Raw genomic sequence first — 22,037 nt, 5'->3', positions numbered from 1 at the left:
GCTGTTAGTAAACTGTTAGTTTTTCACTTAGAGATATTTGTATTTAATTTCTCCTTATTGGTGGAAAGGGATCAGTTAAAACTATAAGGGAAGGCAACTCATTGCCAGAGTGCCTACCTCTTAAATTGCCTTAACCCAAGATACAGGCAAAGCAAAAGCCATGCACACAAGCAAAGCGAAGCAAGGATTTCATTCCGTGCTTCCCATAGGCAGGCAAAAGTTCAGCAGGGCCCCATCACGTGTTAATGGTTGCTTGGGCAGGCAAACGCCATCAGCCCACCATCCCCTCTTCCTCCTGTTCCGCAGCTTTACGCGCCGAGCACGATGCTGCACACTAGGGAATATCTGGGTCATTTGGGGTCAGCTGTCCCGGCTGTGTCCCCTCCCAAATTCTCGTGCACCCCCAGCCTGCTCCATCGTGGGGCGAGGAGCAGAAAAGGCCTTGACTTTGTGTAAGCCCTGCCCAGCCGTAACAAAAACATCCCTGTGTTTTAACACTGATTTTAGCACAAATGCAGAACACAGCCCCATCATAGCTACTCTGGAGAAAATTGACTCTATCCCAGCCAAAATGAGCACAGTAACAATCTCTGAAAGTGCCTGACCCATACATAGCCATTTACTAAGACTAGATTACTTCAGAATTTTTCTTCTATTAATTCACTTCAAGACAATATCTGCTGACTTGTGATTTGACAGTATGTTTTTTTATTAAAACACACTATTATGAAATACGAAGTTAGGCACTCCAGAAAAGATCTCTTGAGGATGCAGTGTTGCAAAAATATATTCAGACTTTATACCAGAGGTTTTGTATCTAAACTTTTAGGATATTACAGCTTCTCTGTAAAAATAAAGCACACAATGAATCATTCAGTCTTTCAGCAAGCTCCCCAAGCTAATACAGCAGCACTAGGCTGGCAGCTGGGTTCTGTACACCAGCAAGAAACAAGCTTGCTGAAGACCACACTGCCTATCATTCCCACAGTGTATTTCTTTTATTACAAATGTAGTTTGAAAACCTGGTCTGAAGTGTCTGACAGTCACGAAGGAAATCACTCACATTGCTTCTTCCAGCACTTGCTGTCAACAGATTGGCAATTTCCACCTTCCTTAATGGGGAAAATAAAGGAAAATTATGTCAAGTAAGAAGCTGGAATCTCATTTGTTTACAAGCAAAATTTGAATCCATAGCTCCATTTAAGAGGTAGTAGATTGAGATCAGATCAAGCTTACTATAATTTTAATTATTTCATTTTGTTAACCTAGGATATTCTTCTTATAAGATTACCAGCCCTGCACCTCATACAAAGCATACAAGTGAATGCACATTTTTCAAGTTCCTCTGGGTAAAATTGGCTTGAGAGATTCTCTGAGGAATATGCTCTGAAGAATTTCATTTTTGTGCAAGCAAACCAAATGCACAAGAAGTTATGGGAAGGGATTTGAGGCCGTGCTACTATGCATTTTCTTAAAGTAAGTGGAATCTTTATGTTCTGTATAGCAAAAAGTATAGAAAAGCTATCTGAAACTGCATGTGATATGCCTCTGCAAGTTTTAGTTCATTTCAGCCCCACAAAGAAAGTTTAGAGCATCTGTGAAAAGAGAATCTGAGATTGCATGAAAAGCATAAACCCAATTCCTGCCAGAAGGCCTTTGTTGCCTTCCGATAAAAAAGAAAATCTAAAAGGGGTAAAAAGCAGCAAAGCTGGATTTGCATGAGGAAACAGTCAGACATTTAAATTCATTCTAAAGAATGATGCAAAACATTTTTGTTTCTTTGTCCTTATGTTTTTGACATATTCACTTTTTGGATAATTAAATTTTTTCCTACAGGGCTTTATGATGGTTTTGTAAACGCTGTCCCTTTTTATGCAAAGAGAAAAGACTGGAAAAAAGTGAGTGTGTGTGAAGTAGTGATGTTCTTTTCCATGCATGTTCCTGATAGTTTTAGTTTTTCTTCAGGCAGAGACACAAAGAAATGAAAAAATTAGACCAAAACTTTACTCCATGTATTTTTTAACACATACTTATTTTCTCGTACTATAGCTCTTGAAGAAAAATTTTAAAAGTCACTGACAATTTTATTCAATTTTTTTTCTTAAATAAAATTTAACAGGAAGAAACTTGCTTTTTGCAAGCCCATAGTAGTTTTCAACTGGTTTCAGAGGAGCAGTAACTTCCCAGTCCTTTCAGGGGAAAATACAGTGAGAAGAGGCAGCATTGAGTAAAGAGATAAGGAGAGCAGTTCACCACCACTTGTAAAATCCATCATGTGTTGCTGCTTGCTCATGAAGGAGCTGATCCAGTACCCACTGAAGTAAATGCCAAATTTTTCATAGTTGAAAAGACAATGCTATAAAGTCATAGATAACTATTGCTTAAGCAGAAGCTGTTCTAATACTGCAACAAAGGGGGTTTTAAACTCATGCTTCGAATTCCAATTCTCAGAGTAGCAAGTCTTCAGACAGTGGAGTGCAAAGGTTTTAAATATTTTATTTCTGAATAATGAGTAATAAAACTTAGGGAACTTATTCATTTGAGTAAAACCATTTTTTTTTCCTTTTTTGCCCAATGGATCAACTCTAGACCATAAGAAGATCACCAAATGAGATTGTCTAATGTTTACACATAGAGTGCAACCTGTATGCATCCTCAACAAAAACACAACAAGATAGAAAGTAGCTCGATAAGAAGTCCACATCTGAAGCAAAAGAATTGCATCTCAGGTGGAACAAACAGCCAGGTCAGTAAAGGCCTGTGGTGGCCCAGTTTTCTACAATCATGGAGTTTAACCAGCACTAGAGCAGAGGCAGCAAAACAAGTGATCATGTTGAATTCTCCTGTGTAAGCTCACACCAGTGCTTCACTGTCAGGAAAGACCTCTACCTGGCAGAGTGCTGCCTCTGAAGACTAAAACAGAGGGGCAGATTGTTTCAGAGATCCTTCAGCCAATGCATAACAGAGAGAATGAATCATATATAACTGTATGCAAGGTACATGGTTATATTGAAATGCTCTGAACAACAATTGTCATAGAAAAGCTATCAGTGAAATCAGATACATTCCATACACTTTCATCAGCTAAATAAAAGTACCATTCCTAGCTAACCATATTCAGCAATCAATTGGCTACTCACTCTTTGTATGCACTGACTTAAAAAATCAGATGATTCAATTGTCATAGCAACTGTATCCCAAATTTGGGCTGTCAGGGTATATGCAAACAATCCATCTCTCAATTCATATGGCCCCTCCTTGGGCTGATGCAGCATTCTACACCGGGGTACTAGAAAAATCAGCAAGTTCTATGTGTGAATGAAAAATGCAGATGTGCCCAGTGGCAGAAGGGTTGTCACTTCAGGTACCACTGATGGTTCAGACTGACAGAGAGGCAACTACACTAGAGCCCTCTGGCTCCTGCATCCCAGACTTCATAGGAAGGAAACCACCTGTAGGAAACAGGGAAGAGTGACCATATGGAGAATACTTGTCTATTCTCCCTGCCACAGCAGATGTGACCCCTTTAGAAGAGCAGTGTAGCTCATCCAGGTGTGTAGATGAACAGAACAGCCACCAATCCCCACAGAAGGCTGTTTTTCTCTCCCCACATACCTGAGGTGCACTGCCACACCACTGCTGAGCATTGCCTTTACTTCTCTGCCAGATCCCAAGTTTCTATGTTGTGCAGAGGAAGGGAAGGAGGTGCAGTGACCTGGCAGAGGCAGGGACTAGGAGAGTGAACAGATGAGCTATGTGGGTAGATGAAAGCCATCTCCTTTAGGCAGCAGCTCCCTGTGCTCCCTGACTCTGAGGTATTTGCAGTCAACTGGGAGTAGAATGGAGACAAAGAGTTGTGCTGGGAAGTGCACAGGGAGAGAGGCACCAAAGGCTTCTCTCCAATGCCAGTACCAAGCTGCAAATGGATCAGCCTGGGATATCCAGTTTCTAGTGGTAAGAGTTGTGAGCTGAAGTTAACAGAGCAAATGTCCTCCAAATCCCACTGCTGCTAAATTGTTTTTCAATGTTCACGTGATATAAAGCTTGGTTAAGATCAATCCTTACGTCCTGTAAGCACCTGAACCTCTCAGACACACATACCACATGAAGCATTAAGTGCCCTCAGGAAGGCACATCCATTTGAGACTTTCCAGGTGTTTCACTACCAGTTTTCATTGAACTGCGCATGGCCAAGGAGAAAACATGAACACCAAACTGCCACTTTACTGATGGAGAAACTGTGAATTCCAAAAGTTTTGGAACGTCTTTAAATGGCCTCCGCTTACCCTTAAAAAGTATCAAGCTTACTAAAACTCAGTACTAGCACTGTGACTCCTCCTACCTGGGTTGTACCTCAGGACAAGTCCTGGGTACCTGCTAAATCCTGGAAGTAGTCAACACTCAGATTTTGAGAGGAACCTTTTTTCCCCCATTCTTAATGATAGGAAAGTCAATTCAAGACACTATTCTATGCAACCACATTGTTCTACCCTTCAGTCATGAAAATCTGGCTGAAGGAGTGCAAGTGAGCTCCTGAACAAGAAACAGAAAGCCTTCCACAAAGAAGAGTAGACACACTGAGAAATGACAAACAGCAAATCCCCACTGCTCCTCAGGTGCTCAGGGATAGAGGGCCTAGCAAAGAGCTCAACCCCTTACACCGAGCTTCCCAAGAACTGCTTCGTTCTCACAGGGCATGAATCAAAGTTTGTCCAATTATCATCCTTTCTGCACCAAGTTTTGTAGCTGTTGCAGGTATTAACCTTTTTTTTTTAAATGCTCCATACTGATCTCTTATACTAAGAAGACTTGTCAGTAATTACCTGTGAGAACAGGCGAAAGCGAGACTATCAGTTCCAGTTAATTGATTGTAACATAATAGTATACAACATTTGGATACACATCTGTGCTATTTGATCTACAGTCAATCTATCAAAGCAGTGAACTTCAGCACTCAGAGGCATGTCTGTGTAGATCTACTTTTTCAATTTTGCCTGCAGCCTTCTCTCTTTCCATTTGCACTTTCTTTCCCAAAGAAACATCTCTGCAGAGTGACATGAAAGCAGTCCAAAATTTCACCTGTATTACTTTGTCTCCCCTCCAATAGAAAGACCAGTGAAGCTTTTGTGTCTTACTTGCACAATGTCTTGAAACATTTCTGGGTTCTGGATGAACTATTCTAACTAGCTACATGAAGTCAAATTACATGAAGTGCTTGCTTGAAATTCATTTAAATTCTTCTGGTTACCTGAATAGTTCTACAGGCTACTAAATAAAAATGTAGTGCTAGATTTTAAACTTTAGCTTTCACTTTTTAATAAATCTGGAAAAGTGTAATGTCCTTGCCAAAGTCATGCTATGAAGGCAATATGCAAATATTAAATATGAAAATGAAGAATAACTGAAAGGTATTAAGTAGAAATTGCAAGTAACTGCTGACAGAGCCTGAAAGCTAATGGTGTTAATTAACAGTATTCCCAGGGATAGGTCCAAAGAAGGAATGGGGAATGCAGTAACACAGACTTGACTTTTCTGTTTTCTTTATAGAATCCTTATTGAATATAAATTAAGTCAGAAAATGGAAAGTTCTAATTAATATAGCCAGATAGCAAAGAAGACAAAGTAAACAAGTAGTTGTACCTTCCTCATAATAAATTCACAAACAGCTCCTCCCATTCTTTCAATTGAGCCTCAAACATAAATGTGCCATGCCCCTTCCTGTATTGGGCATCATGGAAACAGAGCAAGTGCAAGTTCCAGCATTATTTAATCAAGAAGATGGATTCAGTTTATATTAGAATATAAGATCATTTTGTAAAAACACAATAGTATGTGTTTTTCTCGAAGGGTTCATATACCTGTTCTATTAGCATGTTGCAAGTCAAAGAAATATCACGGTTTCCAAACCCCAGTTAATAAAAGAATCTTTTCCTCAGTCAACTTCCAATCTCGACAATAGAGTAGAGGACAGAAAACAGCCCCATTGCAAACTCTGGATGTAAATTTATAATTTTCTGGGCAAAACTAACACCACAGTTTCAGACAATACTCAGCTACCAATGTCAGCTGTGTAGGTAGTGGGACCTACCAGAATGACACAGCAACACTTTATTTGGGTTTGGATTCAAATGGAATTTATTCCTTTAAAATGCTGCCATTTCTGTTTCTGCTTCTCTCCTGTTTTCACTTCGATGAATAAAAAAATTTGCAAGGCAAACCATATGTTCCGGTTTGGCCAAATTTAGAAATATATGCCCTGAGAGAAGGCAGGTTACCAACCACCCCTCCCCCACCAGGTCTGGGAAAAAAAGAAACTTCTTCCTCGAAGGAAAGTGAAAGAGATAAAAACTATTTATTTAACAAACACACGGGAAAGGATAATACTGCTAAATAATAAAATCTCTCACTGTGTAGAAAAACCTGGGAAAATGTTAGAGTCCTCCCTTTGGTCTCCTGTTACAGCTGGTGAGGGTTCAGTAGCTCTGACCGAGGAAGAGGTGACCGGTCTGGGGAGATGGTCCCAAAAGGAATCGCCTTCCCGAGGCCCGGTGTCTTCCCTCAGGTACTAGCTAGGAGGGCCCGTGCAGAGGCTGTCAGCTCTTTAGGGATTATCAGCTCGTGATTTCAGCTCTGCAGGGCAGCCTCCAGGCCAGACAAGAGAGAGACGAGAGGCTGAGATGAGAGGCCCGTGTAGCTGTTCCACACAAGGAGTTTTATTGTTGGTCCGTACACTTGGTCCGTACTCCAGCGAAGGGGAGGCCAGGGACAAGCACTTTCTCTCCTGCAGGGGCAGGGGGCTAGCTTTTATAGGGATACAGGGGGTGGGTGCCAGAGGGTAAAGGCCAATGGGTTACAAAGGATCTGCATAGGGTCTCCCAGAGGATTCTGGGTCTGTCTTTTCTTGCCATAGCTGCAAAGTTAGCTGCCTTCCCAGGGAGTCCTGCTGGGAGATTGCTCCATCTCCTTATCTGAGCAGACATCCCTCCAGGGCAGTGGCTGGGCATACCCTACAGTCTCCCTCCTCCTCAGAGCTGGGACTCTCCCCAGGGCCAGGCCCTCTGTGCTCGGTGGAAAGTCCTCCCGATGTGTTCTGATATTGAAGCAGTCCAGCAGAAAAAAGGGAAAAAACAAAGTCCCAGGAAAACAAAAGTTCAACTCTCCATCTCTCTCTGGAGAAAAAGAAAGCCGAACACTGCCTGGAAAGCAAGCTGCTGCCTCCCGCTCCCGCTGCTGCAGAAACAGACCAGTTTTATCTCTGTGTCCTCGAAAACATGAAAACAAACTGCAAAACTGCTTTGAAAGTTTTGGTCAGGTTTTTCTCTTCTCAGGCTCAGTTTAAAGGCATGGAAAGGCACAACATTAATTTCTGGGCATAGGGCAGCAACATGGGATACACATCATAAAGTCACCCCAAGACACCATATCAAAACAATTATTTCTCACATGAAGCTGTGTTTAGAATATTAAAAAAATTAACAGTAGCTTCAAGAGATGGTATTTCTGACTAGTACACAACACAAAAATATGTACAGCAAACAGGCATGAGGCAAGAGGTGTGTCGTGGTTTGACACTGGCTAAAATGCCAGGTACCCAGGAAAATCATTCATTCACTCTCCTCTGCTATAGCTGAGCAGAGGAGGGGAAAAAAATGAAGGGCTCATGAGTTGAGATAAGGATTGGGAAAAAATATTCTAAGGGTAAAACAGGCTCAAATATAAAGGTATAAAGTAAATTTATTATTAACAGAGTTAGAGGAGGATAACGAGAAGTAAAAAAAGCCTTTAAAACACCTTTTCCCCCCAGCCCCTCCCTCCTTCCCACCAACAGCTCAGGGAGACAGGGAATGGGGGTTTCGGTCAGTTTGTCATTCAAGATCTTCAGTTCACTTATGGAGAGGAGTCTCTCTTCTGCTGTGCCATGGGGTCCTTCCCACGGGAGACAGTTCTCTGTGAACTTCTCCAGCGCGGTTCTAATTTCACGTGTATCAGTCCCGCCCGACCTTCTGTAACATGAGTCCCTCCCATGGGCCAAGCAGTCTTCCCAAAACTGCATAGTGTGGGTCATTTTAGTTCATGGGGTGTAGTCTTTTAAGGATAAGCTGTTCTAGTTTGGAAGTAAGGGCCCTCTATCTCTGGAAGATAGAGATAGTCTCTGGAACATAGAGATAATCTCTGGAAGCAGGAGCCCTCTCTGTTTGGGTCTCCCCCTGGATTACAGCTTTTTAGCATCCACCTGCTCCAGCGTGAGCACCTTTTCCCACGGGCTGTGAGTGGATCTCTGCATCCCTCATGGACTTCATGGATTACAGGGAGACAGGTTGTTTTATCACAGTCCTCACCACGGCTTGCAGAGAGATCTCGACTGACGCTTAGAGCATCTCCTGCTCCTCTTTCTTTCCACTGACCTTGGTGCCGCCAAGTTGTCTTTCTCTACATGTCCTCACTTCCTCCTCTTTCTATGACTAGGAGGAAAAAACTTCTGCTCATAAATACCATTGCCAACAAATTCCCCCAGTTCCAGGGTTTCTGCAGGGTTTCGCAGCACGGAGCAGTTGATTTGGTCTCGGCCGTCCCCCGGGGAATCGTTTGCCGTGTTTGCCCTGCCGGCCCCGCGGCCCCGCTGCCCCTGCGCGGGCGGTCGCAGCCGCCGTTCAGCGCCTCTCTTCATGCGGGGCGCTGAGAAGGAGAAGCCACCGCCGCCGCCCCGGCCTTTCTGCTCGCAGCGCGGCTGGCTGACAGCGGCCAGGCGGGCAAAGCTCGCCACTGGTGTGCCAAAATGCCGGTGGCTGCGGTGGCTGCATGGCTGTGTGTGATGCCAGGATCGCCCCAGAGGCGGTGGCTCGCCACCTCTGGGAAAAAACCTGCCCGTGCGCTGTTTTGATTTCCTTCTTAAATATGTAATCAGAGAGGCGTTAGCAACCTCTCTAATTGGGCCAGCAGCATGCCAGAGCCTTCAGAGATTCGTTCTCCTGGACATAGTAGAAGCTTCCAGCAGTTTCTCACAGAAGCCACTTCTGTGGCCCTCCCCTGCTAGCAAAAACTAGGCTGTGCCCAAATCAGCAGAAAGTACAAAGCATTTATGAGGGGGTGTGTTAGTTTTTCACAGGCTGGTTTTTGGTAGCAGGGGTGCCACAGAGGTGGCTTCTCGGAGAAACTGCTGGAAGCTTCCACCTTGTCCAGCAGAGCCAATCCCCGATGGCTCTGAAGATGGACATGGCACTGGCCAAGGCTGGGCCACTGAGAGAGGCTGGTAATGCCTCTGTGATAACAGATTTCAGAAGAAAATCAGAACAAAGAGGGGCATGATTAATTCCAGCTAGAGAAGAGGAGGAGGTGAGAACATGTGAGGGAAACAACATGGAGACACCAAGGTCAGTGAAGAAGGAGGGGGAGGGCGGTACTCCAGGCCCCAGAGCCAAGATTCCTCTGCAGGCCGTGGTGATAACCATGGTGAAGCAGCCCCTGGGGATCCACAGGGGATGCAGAGATCCACCCACAGCCCCTGGGGATCCACGGGGGATGCAGAGATCCACCCGCAGCTCCTGGGGATCCACGGGGGATGCAGAGATCCACCCGCGGCCCCTGGGGATCCACGGGGGATGCAGAGATCCACCCGCAGCCCCTGGGGGAGGTGCCCACGCCAGAGTGAGTGGATGCCTGGAGGAGGCTGTGGTCCAGTGAGAGACCCAGTGGAGAGAGAAGAAGCTCCTTGCTTCCCAGCTGGAGCAGCCTGGCCTTGGAGGACTGCACCCCGTGAAAGAGTGACCCACAGTTTTGGGAGGACTGTCTGCCATGATGAAGAAGTTCACGGAGAATTGTCTCCCGTGGGAGGGACCCCACGGTGCAGCAGGGGAAGGATTCCTTTCCCTGAGCAGTGCAAGAACTCGGGTGATGAACTGACCAAACCCCCATGCCCTGTCCCCCTGCGCTGTCAGTGGGAAGGAGGGAGGGGTTGGGGGAAGAAAAGGTGTTTCAAGGACTTATTTTACTTCTCATTATCCTCCTCTGACTCTGTTAGTAATAAAATTCACTTTGTACCTCTAAGTTGAGCCTGTTTTGCCCTTGGAGTGTTTTCTCCCAGTCCTTATCTAGCCTCATGAACCCTTCATTCATTTTTTTCCCCTCTGTTCTGCCCAGCTGTGTCAGGGGAGGATGAGTGAGCAGATTTTGTGTGTGCCTGGTGTTTGGCCAGTTTGTTTCCCCCCCACGACAGGGGGGAAACAACAGCAGGAAGATAACCTGGATATTTTGTCTGAGAAACATTGTGTAGGCATAAACACTATCCTCAGGTGGAACCCATATTTACAAACAGCGCACATGCTGATCTTTTACTCCAAGATTCCCTTCCTGGAAAAGGCAAGGACAGCCATGTTTGAAGGGTGGCCTAAGTTAAGCTGTCAAGAGGGACACAGCACCTTGGCTACAAGGGAGTTAATGAGGGATCAGGAGGGAAGCAGTGACACCATGGCAGCAGCTGTGACTCAGGACTGTGCTTCAGAACAACTCTGTGCAGATTTGCTGGTTCCAGCACACAGGATCAGCTACTGGTGCTGATCAACTGGGAATACCGACTTCTTTGACAGTGTGAAAGTCCTCAGGAGGCATATATTAGAAGTCACTTAATGTGTGTACTGATCTCTACTCTGGTTCCCCAATTTGTAATTTTTTCTTGTTCAAACTGATGGATGAACTGAATGTTTTTAATTATTTCCAGGCTATGCCCTTCAGAATTGCATTGCTTTCCTTGCCTACAGTACTTCTGTCCAGAGACTCCCTTGCTTCATTAAGATGAAAGTCATTTCAGTTACAAAAAGCCAGAGTAATCGTGTTTTAATCAACTGAAGTGCACACAAGCTGCTACCATCCTAAGTACCCCATGACACAAATGCAGCAGCGCAAGGCTGCATTGCCTGCTGCCTGTGGGATGGAGGAAGCCAGATTTGCCTGGTTTAGCAATGACACCCACAGTTTCACTTAGATCCATCTAAGATGGATCTCCACTTAGATGCATCTCTGAAGCTGACTTGGACTGGAAAGCACAAGAGCAATGGGAAGTAATGGTGTGTTAGCACAATACTAGCACAGGAGAGGGAGAAATGAGGCTATCTTTTTGGAAAGTGTTCTACTTCACCACAACAACAGCTTAAGAATAAGCCATCAGTCAGAGTTCAAAATTCCTCAAATAGACTGCATTTAAACTATTAGAAATTGTATGCTTGACAATGGTAGGATTTAAAGAGAAAGCTGAGAATTCAGGACAAATGTGTTACCTGAGTTACAGAGGAACTCACACATGAAAGAAAGCTCGAAGAGACTAAAAAAAACCCAACCCTCAGCAGCTCGGCAAACTTCTTATGTCTTCCAAAAAATAGGGGGGGGAAAGGCAGCTCTTTACTCAAAGAGCCATGATTAACTACTTAGAGCTCCAAAGGCCTACTTTGGAGACTGGGAAACAGCCACAGAAGTATTCCAACCTTTCCCCATTGCAAAGGAAATAACCATCAAACCCGTCTGGCAAGGGCTGGATGTGTATCATTTAACACAAGCATTCACTGTCAGAGTTTGCCCGTGTGTGGGAAATGACACCACACACTTGCAGCTTCACTGGGGACTCAAAGGGATCAGATTATGTAGATTCACTGTACGGGTTTGCTTCTTTCCTGATGTACAATTTAAGATGTGCTACTGCTTTACTAGGCCTTCTTTACTTGGCCTCATTAATTCCATATGTATTAAAATGAGATACTGTGTGTGTAGCTTAGATAGAACTTTTGACAGCATTTTTCCTATCAAATAAACTGTAAATTTATGTTAGAAAAAGGATTTATAGCACATAGTTAAAACAGACACACACATATAAAGTCTGTTCTACTAATCAGGCCTCAATTTTTGTAGAAAATGCTTTTATTTTAGAAGTTAATATATTTCAAAAGTATTCTAAATGTATATACTATATCTAGATTTTATATAGATGTAAAACCAAATAATTTACAATGGTAGCAATCTTTAACTAAATTTCTTTAATGGGTGATTTAATTCAAGTATGCAAACAACTGGACATCAGAGTAAGTTAGGATCAGATACAGGCAGGTCTTTTACACTGTACAAGCTAAGTTTAAACTTCTTGTAAAAAATAGAAAAAATTACCTTAATGTTCTGACCAGTATTTTTGGGAAAATCTTCTTCCAGCTAAATGTTTTTTTCATGCTTATCAGAATTCTGACTACTATTCTATTCATCATTCTGCAATTAAGTACACATTGTTGTCTCTGAGTAAAGATCTAAGACTGGGGCGTATGTGGATAGGACACTTGACACAGATGTTCCTGAAATGACATAACAGCCCTTCCAAAGTAAATTTCACAAATCTGTTTGGATGAAGCAAACAAGAGCACTCTGTGCACAGAAGCCCTGCAGACGCAGACTTGAAGTTATCATTTTTATTAAAAAATACTTCAGCTGTAGTTGAGTCTCAAAACAGAGCAAAACACCAGAGGCAAACCAAAATTAGGTCTTGAAGCAGAGACAGAGGAGAAGGTGGAATGGTCAAACTATATAGTATTACACAAGGAAATGAAGGCCATTTTATTGTATTGTTAGTAGCATTTGGAAAAGAAAATGAAGAAAGAATAGCTCACAGTGGGTTTCCCTGTGTGGTAGGACTGGATAAAACACAGGCCAGGCTCAGGTCTGGAAAACCATGGTCACACAAGTGGAAAAGAACACCAGGAAAACCAACATAAACAATCTGTAATTGAGAGAATGATTCTGTCTCTGCTACTCCTTCTGTGTTTGGGCACCAGTGAGATGTTGGTCATCATCACGTCTGGCACCAAAGAGTTATTGATTACTGCCTTCAACTGTGTGTACCAGACACCAGTAGTTTATTTATGGCCAAAAATATTACCCTTTTTGGCAATAACATCAAAGACCTGGTAAAAAACATGTAGCATAACAATAAATTTAGATTTTGATTAGTGTAGTAGATCTGTGCAATATAACTTCCCTGACTTCACTGCACTTATGAGGTTTTTATCATGTAGATTTAAATCTGAAGTGACAGACTGTATCATGAGAAAGCTAAAAGAAGCCAAATTTAGATGTCACAACTTCAGAAAACATCAAAGAGATTGGCAAGTGCTTCACCAAACATTTATGTTAAGCAGGAATTATTGTTCTGATTACATCTTAAAGCCAGTAAATGAATAACCATCTTTTTAAATGGTTACTCATCTCCTCCTAGCATTTATTTTTCATTTTTTAAAGCAAAGCATATCCGTACAAAGTATTAATCTCTCAAATAAGTTATCTTCATGAAACACTACTACAAAAACATAATTAATCATAATTAACCACAAAATAGTTAGGTCTCAGACCTGCTCTTTTCACTTTAGTGGGGCTTTTTTTAATAATTATTAGTCGTGACACCAAATTTAACAGGTAATTACACAAAGTGTGTGGGTTTGCTACAAGGTACCAGAGCTTGCTTTAAGTCAGAACAAATGACCACAACTGAAGAAAACTAACCCTACAGTACATTATAATTTGGACACAACAAATACTCCAATATTTGTAACTGATTCCATCCAAAGTACTTTCCCAGTGTTTTGATAAGTGACCAAAAGTCTTTCCTCACGTATTTAAGTTTTCAACCATAAAAAGCTCAAAATAGTTTTGGAAAGGGAACACATCTTCCTCATCTTATGAGTTAAGCAACTACTCCAAGTAGCTGTATTAATGATGCCTTAGAGCAAAGGCCAAGTAGCTCAAATAGCTTAAAATTAGGCCCTTAGGGTTAGCAAAAAAGAAGCAGTTACATCTAGTGAAAAATACATTTTCATGATATAAACAGATTGCCCATGCTTTAGTATCAGTTCTTTCAAAGTGCTGGTGCTCAGGTTTTGCTGGGGTTTTTGGACAGCAGGTTCCTGCCCTGCCTTGCTCTGTAACTTATTACACAACAGTAGAATAAATGTGGTTCTTTAACTGATCACATCAGGAACTGGACAACAGCTCAGGAGCATCTCCTAAAGCCTGGTGCAAAAGAATCAGGCTCAATTCTCCAGAACCTACACAGGAATACTACAGACATGCTCTATTTCTCTTTAGTAGATACCTTCTGACTTTAATTTGCAGCTAAACATTTTTGAGAAGCAGCTAGGAGAAGGCTTAAGACTCCTTGTGTAAGGTGTCTAGAAGTTATTTCTGAAGAAGTAAAAATAATTAGCCCTTTACTTTGTAAGCACAGAATCACAATATCCCACACAATATCCCACACAACAATGTTCATTGCTAAAAAATTGCAGAAGTGGAGTTAAAGGTCAAACATAAGCCAAAATCATCATGAACACTGTTAGAGGAGCTCTTGGAGCATAGAAATAACCAGAGCAATTTTAATTAGACTCTACTACAAATACCAGTTTGTAGGTCTGATTTCAAAAATAAAGCATGACCGATCATCTAAGTTGGACTTGCTACTTTAACTGCAGTAAGTCACAATGTGAACTACCATGCAAGGTTTTTCTGAGAGCTTTCCTGGTACTATTAAAATCAACCTGATGGGACTGAGCTTTCACGTAATGCTGTGCAAGACCTGTAGCTGCAATTGTCTTTGTCCAAAAGGCTGCGGATTCATCATGCAGACTTACTAAACTGAAGTCTTCAAGCAGCATTGACAGTGATGACAACAGTTCTATCAGTTGAAAAGCCCCAAACAAATGTCATAATTCAGTAGCGTTTCCATTATCCATTCCTGTATTATTAAGTTATACCTAACAAAGGTTACGGAGATGAAAGAGACCGTACACATCTGCTAAAGCTGCCATCTAGGATTTTCACATCTTTATTATTCTGTTTTCAGGTAAATATCACTGTAGAAGTCAGAAGATTAGAGAAAATATGATTCTCTATTGTTTGCCTCTCCAAAAGTGTGCAAATATTACCTCAATTACGCATGACTCCACTGTGTGTTGCCTTTACAGCAAAGGAGGGTACTCCATGCAAGCTCTTATTATGATTAAGTACTGTACTATCCAAAGTTGCAGGATAGAAACCATATAGCTTTTGATAAATGCACAAAAAACAGTTGGTTTTTTTAGATCTCTAACCTGGAATCAGAACCTTCAGCTGATTCTTGCTCTGCTACTGGCCTTTTAACTGAGGTTAAGCAATCACTTTCGTTTCACTTTTGTTCGTCTCAGTTTTCTCATCTGTAAAAGGGTGAAAGTCACAGTCTTTCACTCCATTTCACAATTTTTATGACATCTATATATAAAGAGGCCTTTTGAGGAGTATTGTTACTATGAAATATACAATAAGTATGATTCAACATTGGTCTATTTGTCATTGCATTAACAACACTTGCTCTGTCCGTCCAGAAGAAGAGAAGCTTATGTTTTTTATTTCTAAATAATTACTTTACTTTCTTTCTTTGTTTAGGGATAAAATATAACACGGGATTTCAGCAACCAAAAAAAGTAAGTTTTCAGAAGTACATAAAGAAAATTTTACCCATATTCTGAGTATGGAGCACAGATAGAGATGCCTCAGATAAGGCCACTACACCAGAGATGAAGCACTGAAAAGGAAAGATGTATCAAAGGCTTAGCCATGAAAATGCAAATTTTCCTTTTAAAATAGAAATTTGATAAGCTATGCAACTTTAGTTTTATGAGTTTTTTCCTAGACTGAATATTGCTAAAAGATACTGTAAACTTCGCATATATTAATATTCTGTATGAAATCACACTGATCAAATGAATGTCTTGAGAGGTACTTTAAAACAGGCTAAAGAAAAATTCTAATGAAATTCCTCCATCTAGTGGCTGTCCGGCTGCGCGGGGCTGCCTCCAGCCCACATTTAAAGGAGAAGAGCGAACTGTGCGCAGGAACAACCGGGCAGCTGCCGGCTGTTCCCAGATGCCATCACCTGCTCACATCAGGGAGATGGGATTGACAGCTCCTCTGCAGTTCCAGTCTGACCTTCTGCATCAAGGGTTGCACTGACAGGAGACATTCAATTTTCCCAAAAACTCCAGGGTCATCATCAGCATCATTAAAGGTCCAGAATTCTGGGAAGCCTGAATTTGATAACCTTTAAATATCAGCTGTGTCATGAGTAAATAGGATTGAGCTACAGCCAGTCTTGTAAAGGGTAATATTTAGAAATACATCTGGTATTTACAAAGGCACACTACAGAAACAACCTCTGAAGATGAGAATAGAGTATAACAGTCACTCCCGACAACTAAATAGTGTTTTTCATAACAAATTATCAGTTGGTTTCCCAGTCTGCACACCACATACCACCTTCACTACCAGAGCATCCAATATGAGAAACCTGAATTCTGTAAGTGTCCTAAAACTTCTGTTTAATACTGATCTGTTGTGTTCAAGTTTTGTACAATAATTATCAATTTAAGCAAGTCACCTACAAAATACAATTTGATTTTTTTTTCTTTTGTCACCAATGTTTTTTGCTATTAATTATGAATCTCTTTTCTGAGACTTTTTTATTCTCTGACCCTTAAACAAGAATGTGACAAGATATAACCTCCATGACAGAACAAATTTGTTACCTATTGCATTGCTTTTTTTAGACAACAAAGCTTGTAAAATTGATTAAGATTTAATCTGCCACCCTTAAAGAGCATGATCCTTCTAATCCCCAACTGTACACCTTAAAATTCACACAGTATCTTATTTTTAAGCCAGTTTTAAATACTATTGGGGAAACACTGAAAATCAAAAAAAAAAATTTAAATTTATAAACCCTCTAAATAACCACTAAGTATTTTGGGTCAGCAGTAAACATTCTGCAACTACATATGCTCCTCTGTTGAAATACTCTTGGTGGTTCATATGACACTCGGATCCAGGTGACCTCAAAATGGAATGACACATAGTTTAACAGGGACCAGAACCTAATTTTAATCTTAGAGGCATAGACAGGATTTAATTCGGCTACTTTGAAAAGCAAGAAGTAATGGAGCACACTTGCTCTTTTTCATTGGGGCATTTCTCTGTTAGTACTGCTGGCATACTGGGCTGTATGCAAGAAGTATTAACAGAGGGATCCCCCAATGAAAAAGAGCAAGTCCCAGAAACCCTTACCCATAGAACTGCTTTACTTACTCAGTTTTCACTGATCTAATCCCAGCCACAGCTTCATTCCCACCTCTTACTGCTTCTCATCCAGTCTCAGTTGCTCTGCTCCCAGGCTCAGCTCTCTCAAGCCTCCCTCTGGGGTCGCCTTCATGCTGCTCTCACCAAACCCACTTTTTGTGTGACAAACCTCCGTGTTTTCACTGACATCCTTCCTGCTTCCCTCTGCCCACATTTACATCTCACTCCACCTTACAAACTCTACAAACCCCCCTCCCTTCCCTGTCGGGCTTCACTCTGTGCCAAAGTGTCTTCACTGCAAAGATAAATTACCAACATGGGGGTGGTGGTGGGAAATGCACAACCCAAACAAACAAACCCTGCCATTTGTGTGACAACAGGGGCAGTCTGGAATAATTAAGCAAGTCCTCAAAATACTCAGATACCTTTTTGCAGAAATTTCAACAACATATCTAAGACAAAAGTGTCTGTCAAAGTCTGGGTACATCACCTAAAATACAGTAATGCAGTTAAACACAAATAGGAACTGGAATTTACTGGAAATTTAGTTCAGGTTCATCTCAGCCTTTGAGTTTCACATGAGCACAGAACAAAGTGACAAGAGAAGAGCCTGTACCACAGTGCAGTGCTGAGGGCTTGTGGCAATGCTTTTTGTTGTACATTTCTAAAAGTTATGAAAGATCCACATGAAGTGGTGCAAGTTGTAAGTAGTGACAATCTCTGATAGATCTTTAATCTATTTTTCCTCAGCAGGACTGTGTTTCCAGCAATAACCAGGATAGAAGATTAAGAAAAAATACTGCAGACAGAGTAGCAACAGTTAAGCAGAGCGATTCATTAGAGCCATCTGAAAGTGTGCCCACCAAGCTTCAAAGCACCGACAGAAGGCAAAGCAGCATCATGTTTTCTATGAAAGATCAACAGAAAGGTGAAGAAATTAATTCCATCAAGCTCCATAAACGCAGGAGGAGGTTTATAATTAAAAAGAGCCCAATTCTGATTTCCATGAACAGCTCCATTCTCAACCTGCCCACACTTAAATATGAGGATAGAAACAACAGCAAGTGGAAAAGTCTCTATCAGATCCAAGGAGAAAGGAAACGGATTATGAGGGAAACATGTTCAAAATACAAAAGTAATAACAGAAGGATAATCACTCCTTATCATGTGTCTAGAATATTTGTAGAAGATAAATACAGAGTTTTATACTGTGAAGTACCAAAAGCCGGCTGCTCTAACTGGAAACGGGTGCTCATGGTGCTAAATGGGCTGGCCTCCTCCACAAAAGATATCCAGCACAACACAGTGCACTACGGAAACTACTTGAAACGGCTGGATGGCTTTGATCACAATGGAATTTATCACAGGCTCAACACTTACACAAAGATGCTATTTATTCGTGAGCCTTTTGAAAAGCTGGTATCTGCATTTCGGGACAAGTTTGAACATCCGAACAACTACTACCACCCGGTTTTTGGAAAAGCCATCATTTCCAGATACCGTGTCAATGCCACCAAAGAAGCATTAAGGACAGGCTCTGGAGTCAAGTTTAAAGAGTTCATTCAATATCTCCTGGATGTACATAGGCCAGTGGGTATGGATATACACTGGGATCATGTCAATAGGCTTTGCAGCCCATGTTTGATAGACTACGACTTTGTTGGGAAATTTGAAAGTATGGAAGAAGATGCAAACTTTTTCTTGCATTTAATTGGTGCTCCACAAAATTTAACTTTCCCCAAGTTTAAAGATCGCCACTCCAATGAAGAAAGAACTACCACTAAAATTACACAACAGTATTTTGCACAGCTTTCTCCTTCTCAACGACAACAAAGCTATGACTTTTACTATATGGATTACTTGATGTTCAACTACTCAAAACCTTTTGAAGATTTATATTAATTTGAGAGTCAGGATATTTCCACAGTTGAATTGTGTAACAAATCCAGATGGCATCTGTTTATATACACTTACCTGTTAGCAAACAATTGGTTTAAGAGCAGGGAAAAACCCAAAACAGAATATAAACAGGTGTTTACACCTTCACCTTAATTGCCTCCTTTTACAAATGATTTTTTTTTCTATAATTTCTCCATACGAAATGTATGTACATATATGTATAATATGTCAGGGCCCCCAAATAAAGCACAGAATTTTCCATGCTAGTGTGGCCTGTGTTTGCACTTGGGGGACAGTCTGAAACCAGGGAAGCATGGCTCGAAATTCTAAAGTGCAGCCAGTATTTCAAGCTCTTTACTGTTCAGAAAATAAGTCTGAAAGTAATGGAATAGCAAGAAAGAAAATACACTGAATAATATTTACAGTTTGTTGAAATGTGCAAGGCATGAATCCATACACTAAATAGGCCCTATGTGTTTGAAGGTGGATGTTGACTGCTGTTTCCTGATATTCATAAGTTAGAGAGAAAAAGTCTAATCATACTTAGACTGTTCGTAAACACACTGGTGAAAACAGCTAATACTTAATGACCATGTGAGAGCAGTATTAAACCAGATGTTGCAATTCAGAGCGAGGATGTGTTCTCCCCCTTCAATATTTCCCTTATGGCACGTTCATCTGCAAAAAGATAAAATGCAGGCGAACATTTGCATCTTTATAAGTGTTATTAAAATTCTTTTAATCCTTTGCATTAACATAAATCTCTGGTTTAATCTTCATAGTCACCAGGAATATCAAATCTTTCCATCATAATAACAAGCAAGAATAAATGCCACTTCCTGCCCAACAGGGTAGTTCTTTCATTGCTGCAGACAATTTGCACTTGTTTATTTTAGTAACAATTATATCTGACTTAACATGCAAAAAATATTCCAGGTGTTTTAGTTCAATTCCTATGCTTGAGAGGACTTTCTCATGTCTACCAGAGTGTCTTGTGAGAATAAAATACTTTACATTCCATTAGTAACTGTCTCTAGTCACAGAATATTCTGATTTGGAAGGGACCCACAAGAATTATTAAGCCCAACTCTCAAGTGAATGACCCATACAGGGATTGAACCCCCAACCATGGCATTATCAGCACCATGCTCTGATCAACTGACCCAATCTCAGCTTTGTAAATTTTCACTCAAATTCTGTACACAGAACCCTTGTTAATATGTCATTTATCCACTTGACATGATGATATTTAAGCTGGCCATACTGGAACAAGGATCAGATTCCATCACCCCTGGACTCCCCAATAACTTCTACAATTTATTTTTCACAACCAAGAATTCCACCACAACTGGCACTGTACAAATGTAAACACTTAAGAAACAACGCTTGTTTCAATCTGTTCCCAGGTTCAGATCCTCATACAGATAGCTTCATGCATCACAAGCATTGGCATTACAGTTTCCCCAGAAACACCCAGTATATTTTTTGGGTTTTAAAAAATTTGATAGGGAAAAGATTGTTTCAAAATACCTTGTAGTGAAACCTTCAATGGCAAATACTTTACATATCAAGTCCGACATCACATTTTCTATTTTTGTTCAGAGACAAATTGGTTGCATTAGAAAAGTAATGTGTAACTTACACTGATCCATGAAACTAGTTACCCTTCTCTGTCTGCCCAAGCTCCTCATCACTGCCTTGCTGCTGCAGCAGCCCCCCATCCGTCCCACTTTTCCACACACTCGAAGACCTGTTGATCTGCTCACATGACTGCTGAACAGCTTTTTAATTCAAAGCAATGTTTCTGCTAGTCTAGCTCAGATCAGCAGTAACAAGCTGCGGTCTATTAGCTTGGACAGCCCTGCCAACAGGCAGGCATGGCCAAGAGCCTCATTCAACAGGTCACAGACAGGAGCATCCAGGGGAAAACAAGGCACAGGAGTCACTTCCTAATGCAGACGGAGCAGATCCTGATAGTGGTGGGAGTTCTTAGGGGGTGGATTGGGGTCTGAGGAGTCATAGCCAAGACCACCACTAGGAATTTAAGTTAAGCTATAATGATATTAAGTGCTCTGAGAAGTGGTGGTGTTCTGATGGATGCAAATGATGGTCTGTAGCTACAGAAATCAGTCACCAACACAAGGAGAGGATACACTGGATATTGTAGCCCTCTTAGGTTTTTTTCTGGGTCTGATCCTCTGAGGTGGTCAGTGTACCAGAGCTCAGTGTGCTCAGCTTATTCCAGTTGGCAGGTGAACTTCCACTAGGAGAAGAATCTCAACTCATTGCAGCACCATTGCAGCAAAGGGAACATGGGTCAGCTCTGTGAGGCAAGCAGAATAAAACTGAGCATCATCTGTATTCAGATGTCTGCTGGTTTTAGAGTGCTTTAAGGGTAAGACTGAGGGACTTAATCCTTCAGCTGGATTCACATTGAAGACCTGACTCTCCTTCCTCCTCCTTCCTCCTCCCAGTTCCTTTTCAGTTTAATCTACACATCCACATAAATTCACACAGTCACATTTACATCTGAAAGGCTTGGTACATTCCCAGATCAGTAAGTGCTCACTGTATGAGTAGAAAAAAATACCAGCAATACCAGTGCAAAATTGCACTTCTGATTGTATCAAACCAGTGCTTTACCTACCACTACCCCCTCCATATCTATTTTAATTAATTCACAGTGAAAAATAACAAGAGGTAAGTTAATTTTTTAATCACAAATGAAGGTGAAGATTTTGACAGGGTTTATTTTGTCTGGGATAACAAGAATTTTTTAAACAAAAACTGATCAACGATTTGCATGTTTATAACAAGCTGTATATGGCACAGTAGTATCTGTTTTACAGTTTCTCAAGGAAGGAAGAAGCATCCTTCTAATAATCACAGGTACTTAATACTGGCCAGTTGGATTAATTTGGCTTCGTTACTTTCAGCTCCTATTCCCTGCTGAGTAGTAGAAACAAGGTAACAAGTGGTTTTAAAAGAATATTTGTAAAAATGCGTTTTATAGC

At 41.3% G+C, this 22,037-nt stretch overlaps 1 protein-coding gene across 5 annotated transcripts in view; it reads left to right on the top strand.

Annotated features, from left to right (window-relative positions):
* Window positions 1-19,282, top strand: part of CHST8 (carbohydrate sulfotransferase 8) — a 186,020-nt gene extending 166,738 nt beyond the window's left edge. For 4 of the 5 annotated variants that reach the window (XM_042027693.1, XM_042027695.1, XM_042027692.1 and 1 more), the window contains 2 exons: window positions 15,439-15,476; window positions 17,875-19,282. In XM_042027693.1, the coding sequence (XP_041883627.1) occupies window positions 15,439-15,476; window positions 17,875-19,026 (1,190 nt within the window). In that variant the 3' untranslated portion in view covers window positions 19,027-19,282. The remainder of the gene's footprint in view (window positions 1-15,438; window positions 15,477-17,874) is intronic. The other variant, XM_042027696.1, reaches the window with a different exon arrangement.
* The last annotated feature ends 2,755 nt before the right edge of the window (window positions 19,283-22,037 follow it).

Source organism: Corvus kubaryi, unplaced genomic scaffold (assembly GCF_017639235.1).
Source record: "Corvus kubaryi isolate FWS band 111438036 unplaced genomic scaffold, C.kubaryi_AGA036_p1.0 37300, whole genome shotgun sequence".
In the NCBI taxonomy this organism is placed as follows: Eukaryota; Metazoa; Chordata; class Aves; order Passeriformes; family Corvidae; genus Corvus; species Corvus kubaryi.
This window is presented reverse-complemented; position numbering and strand designations above follow the sequence as displayed.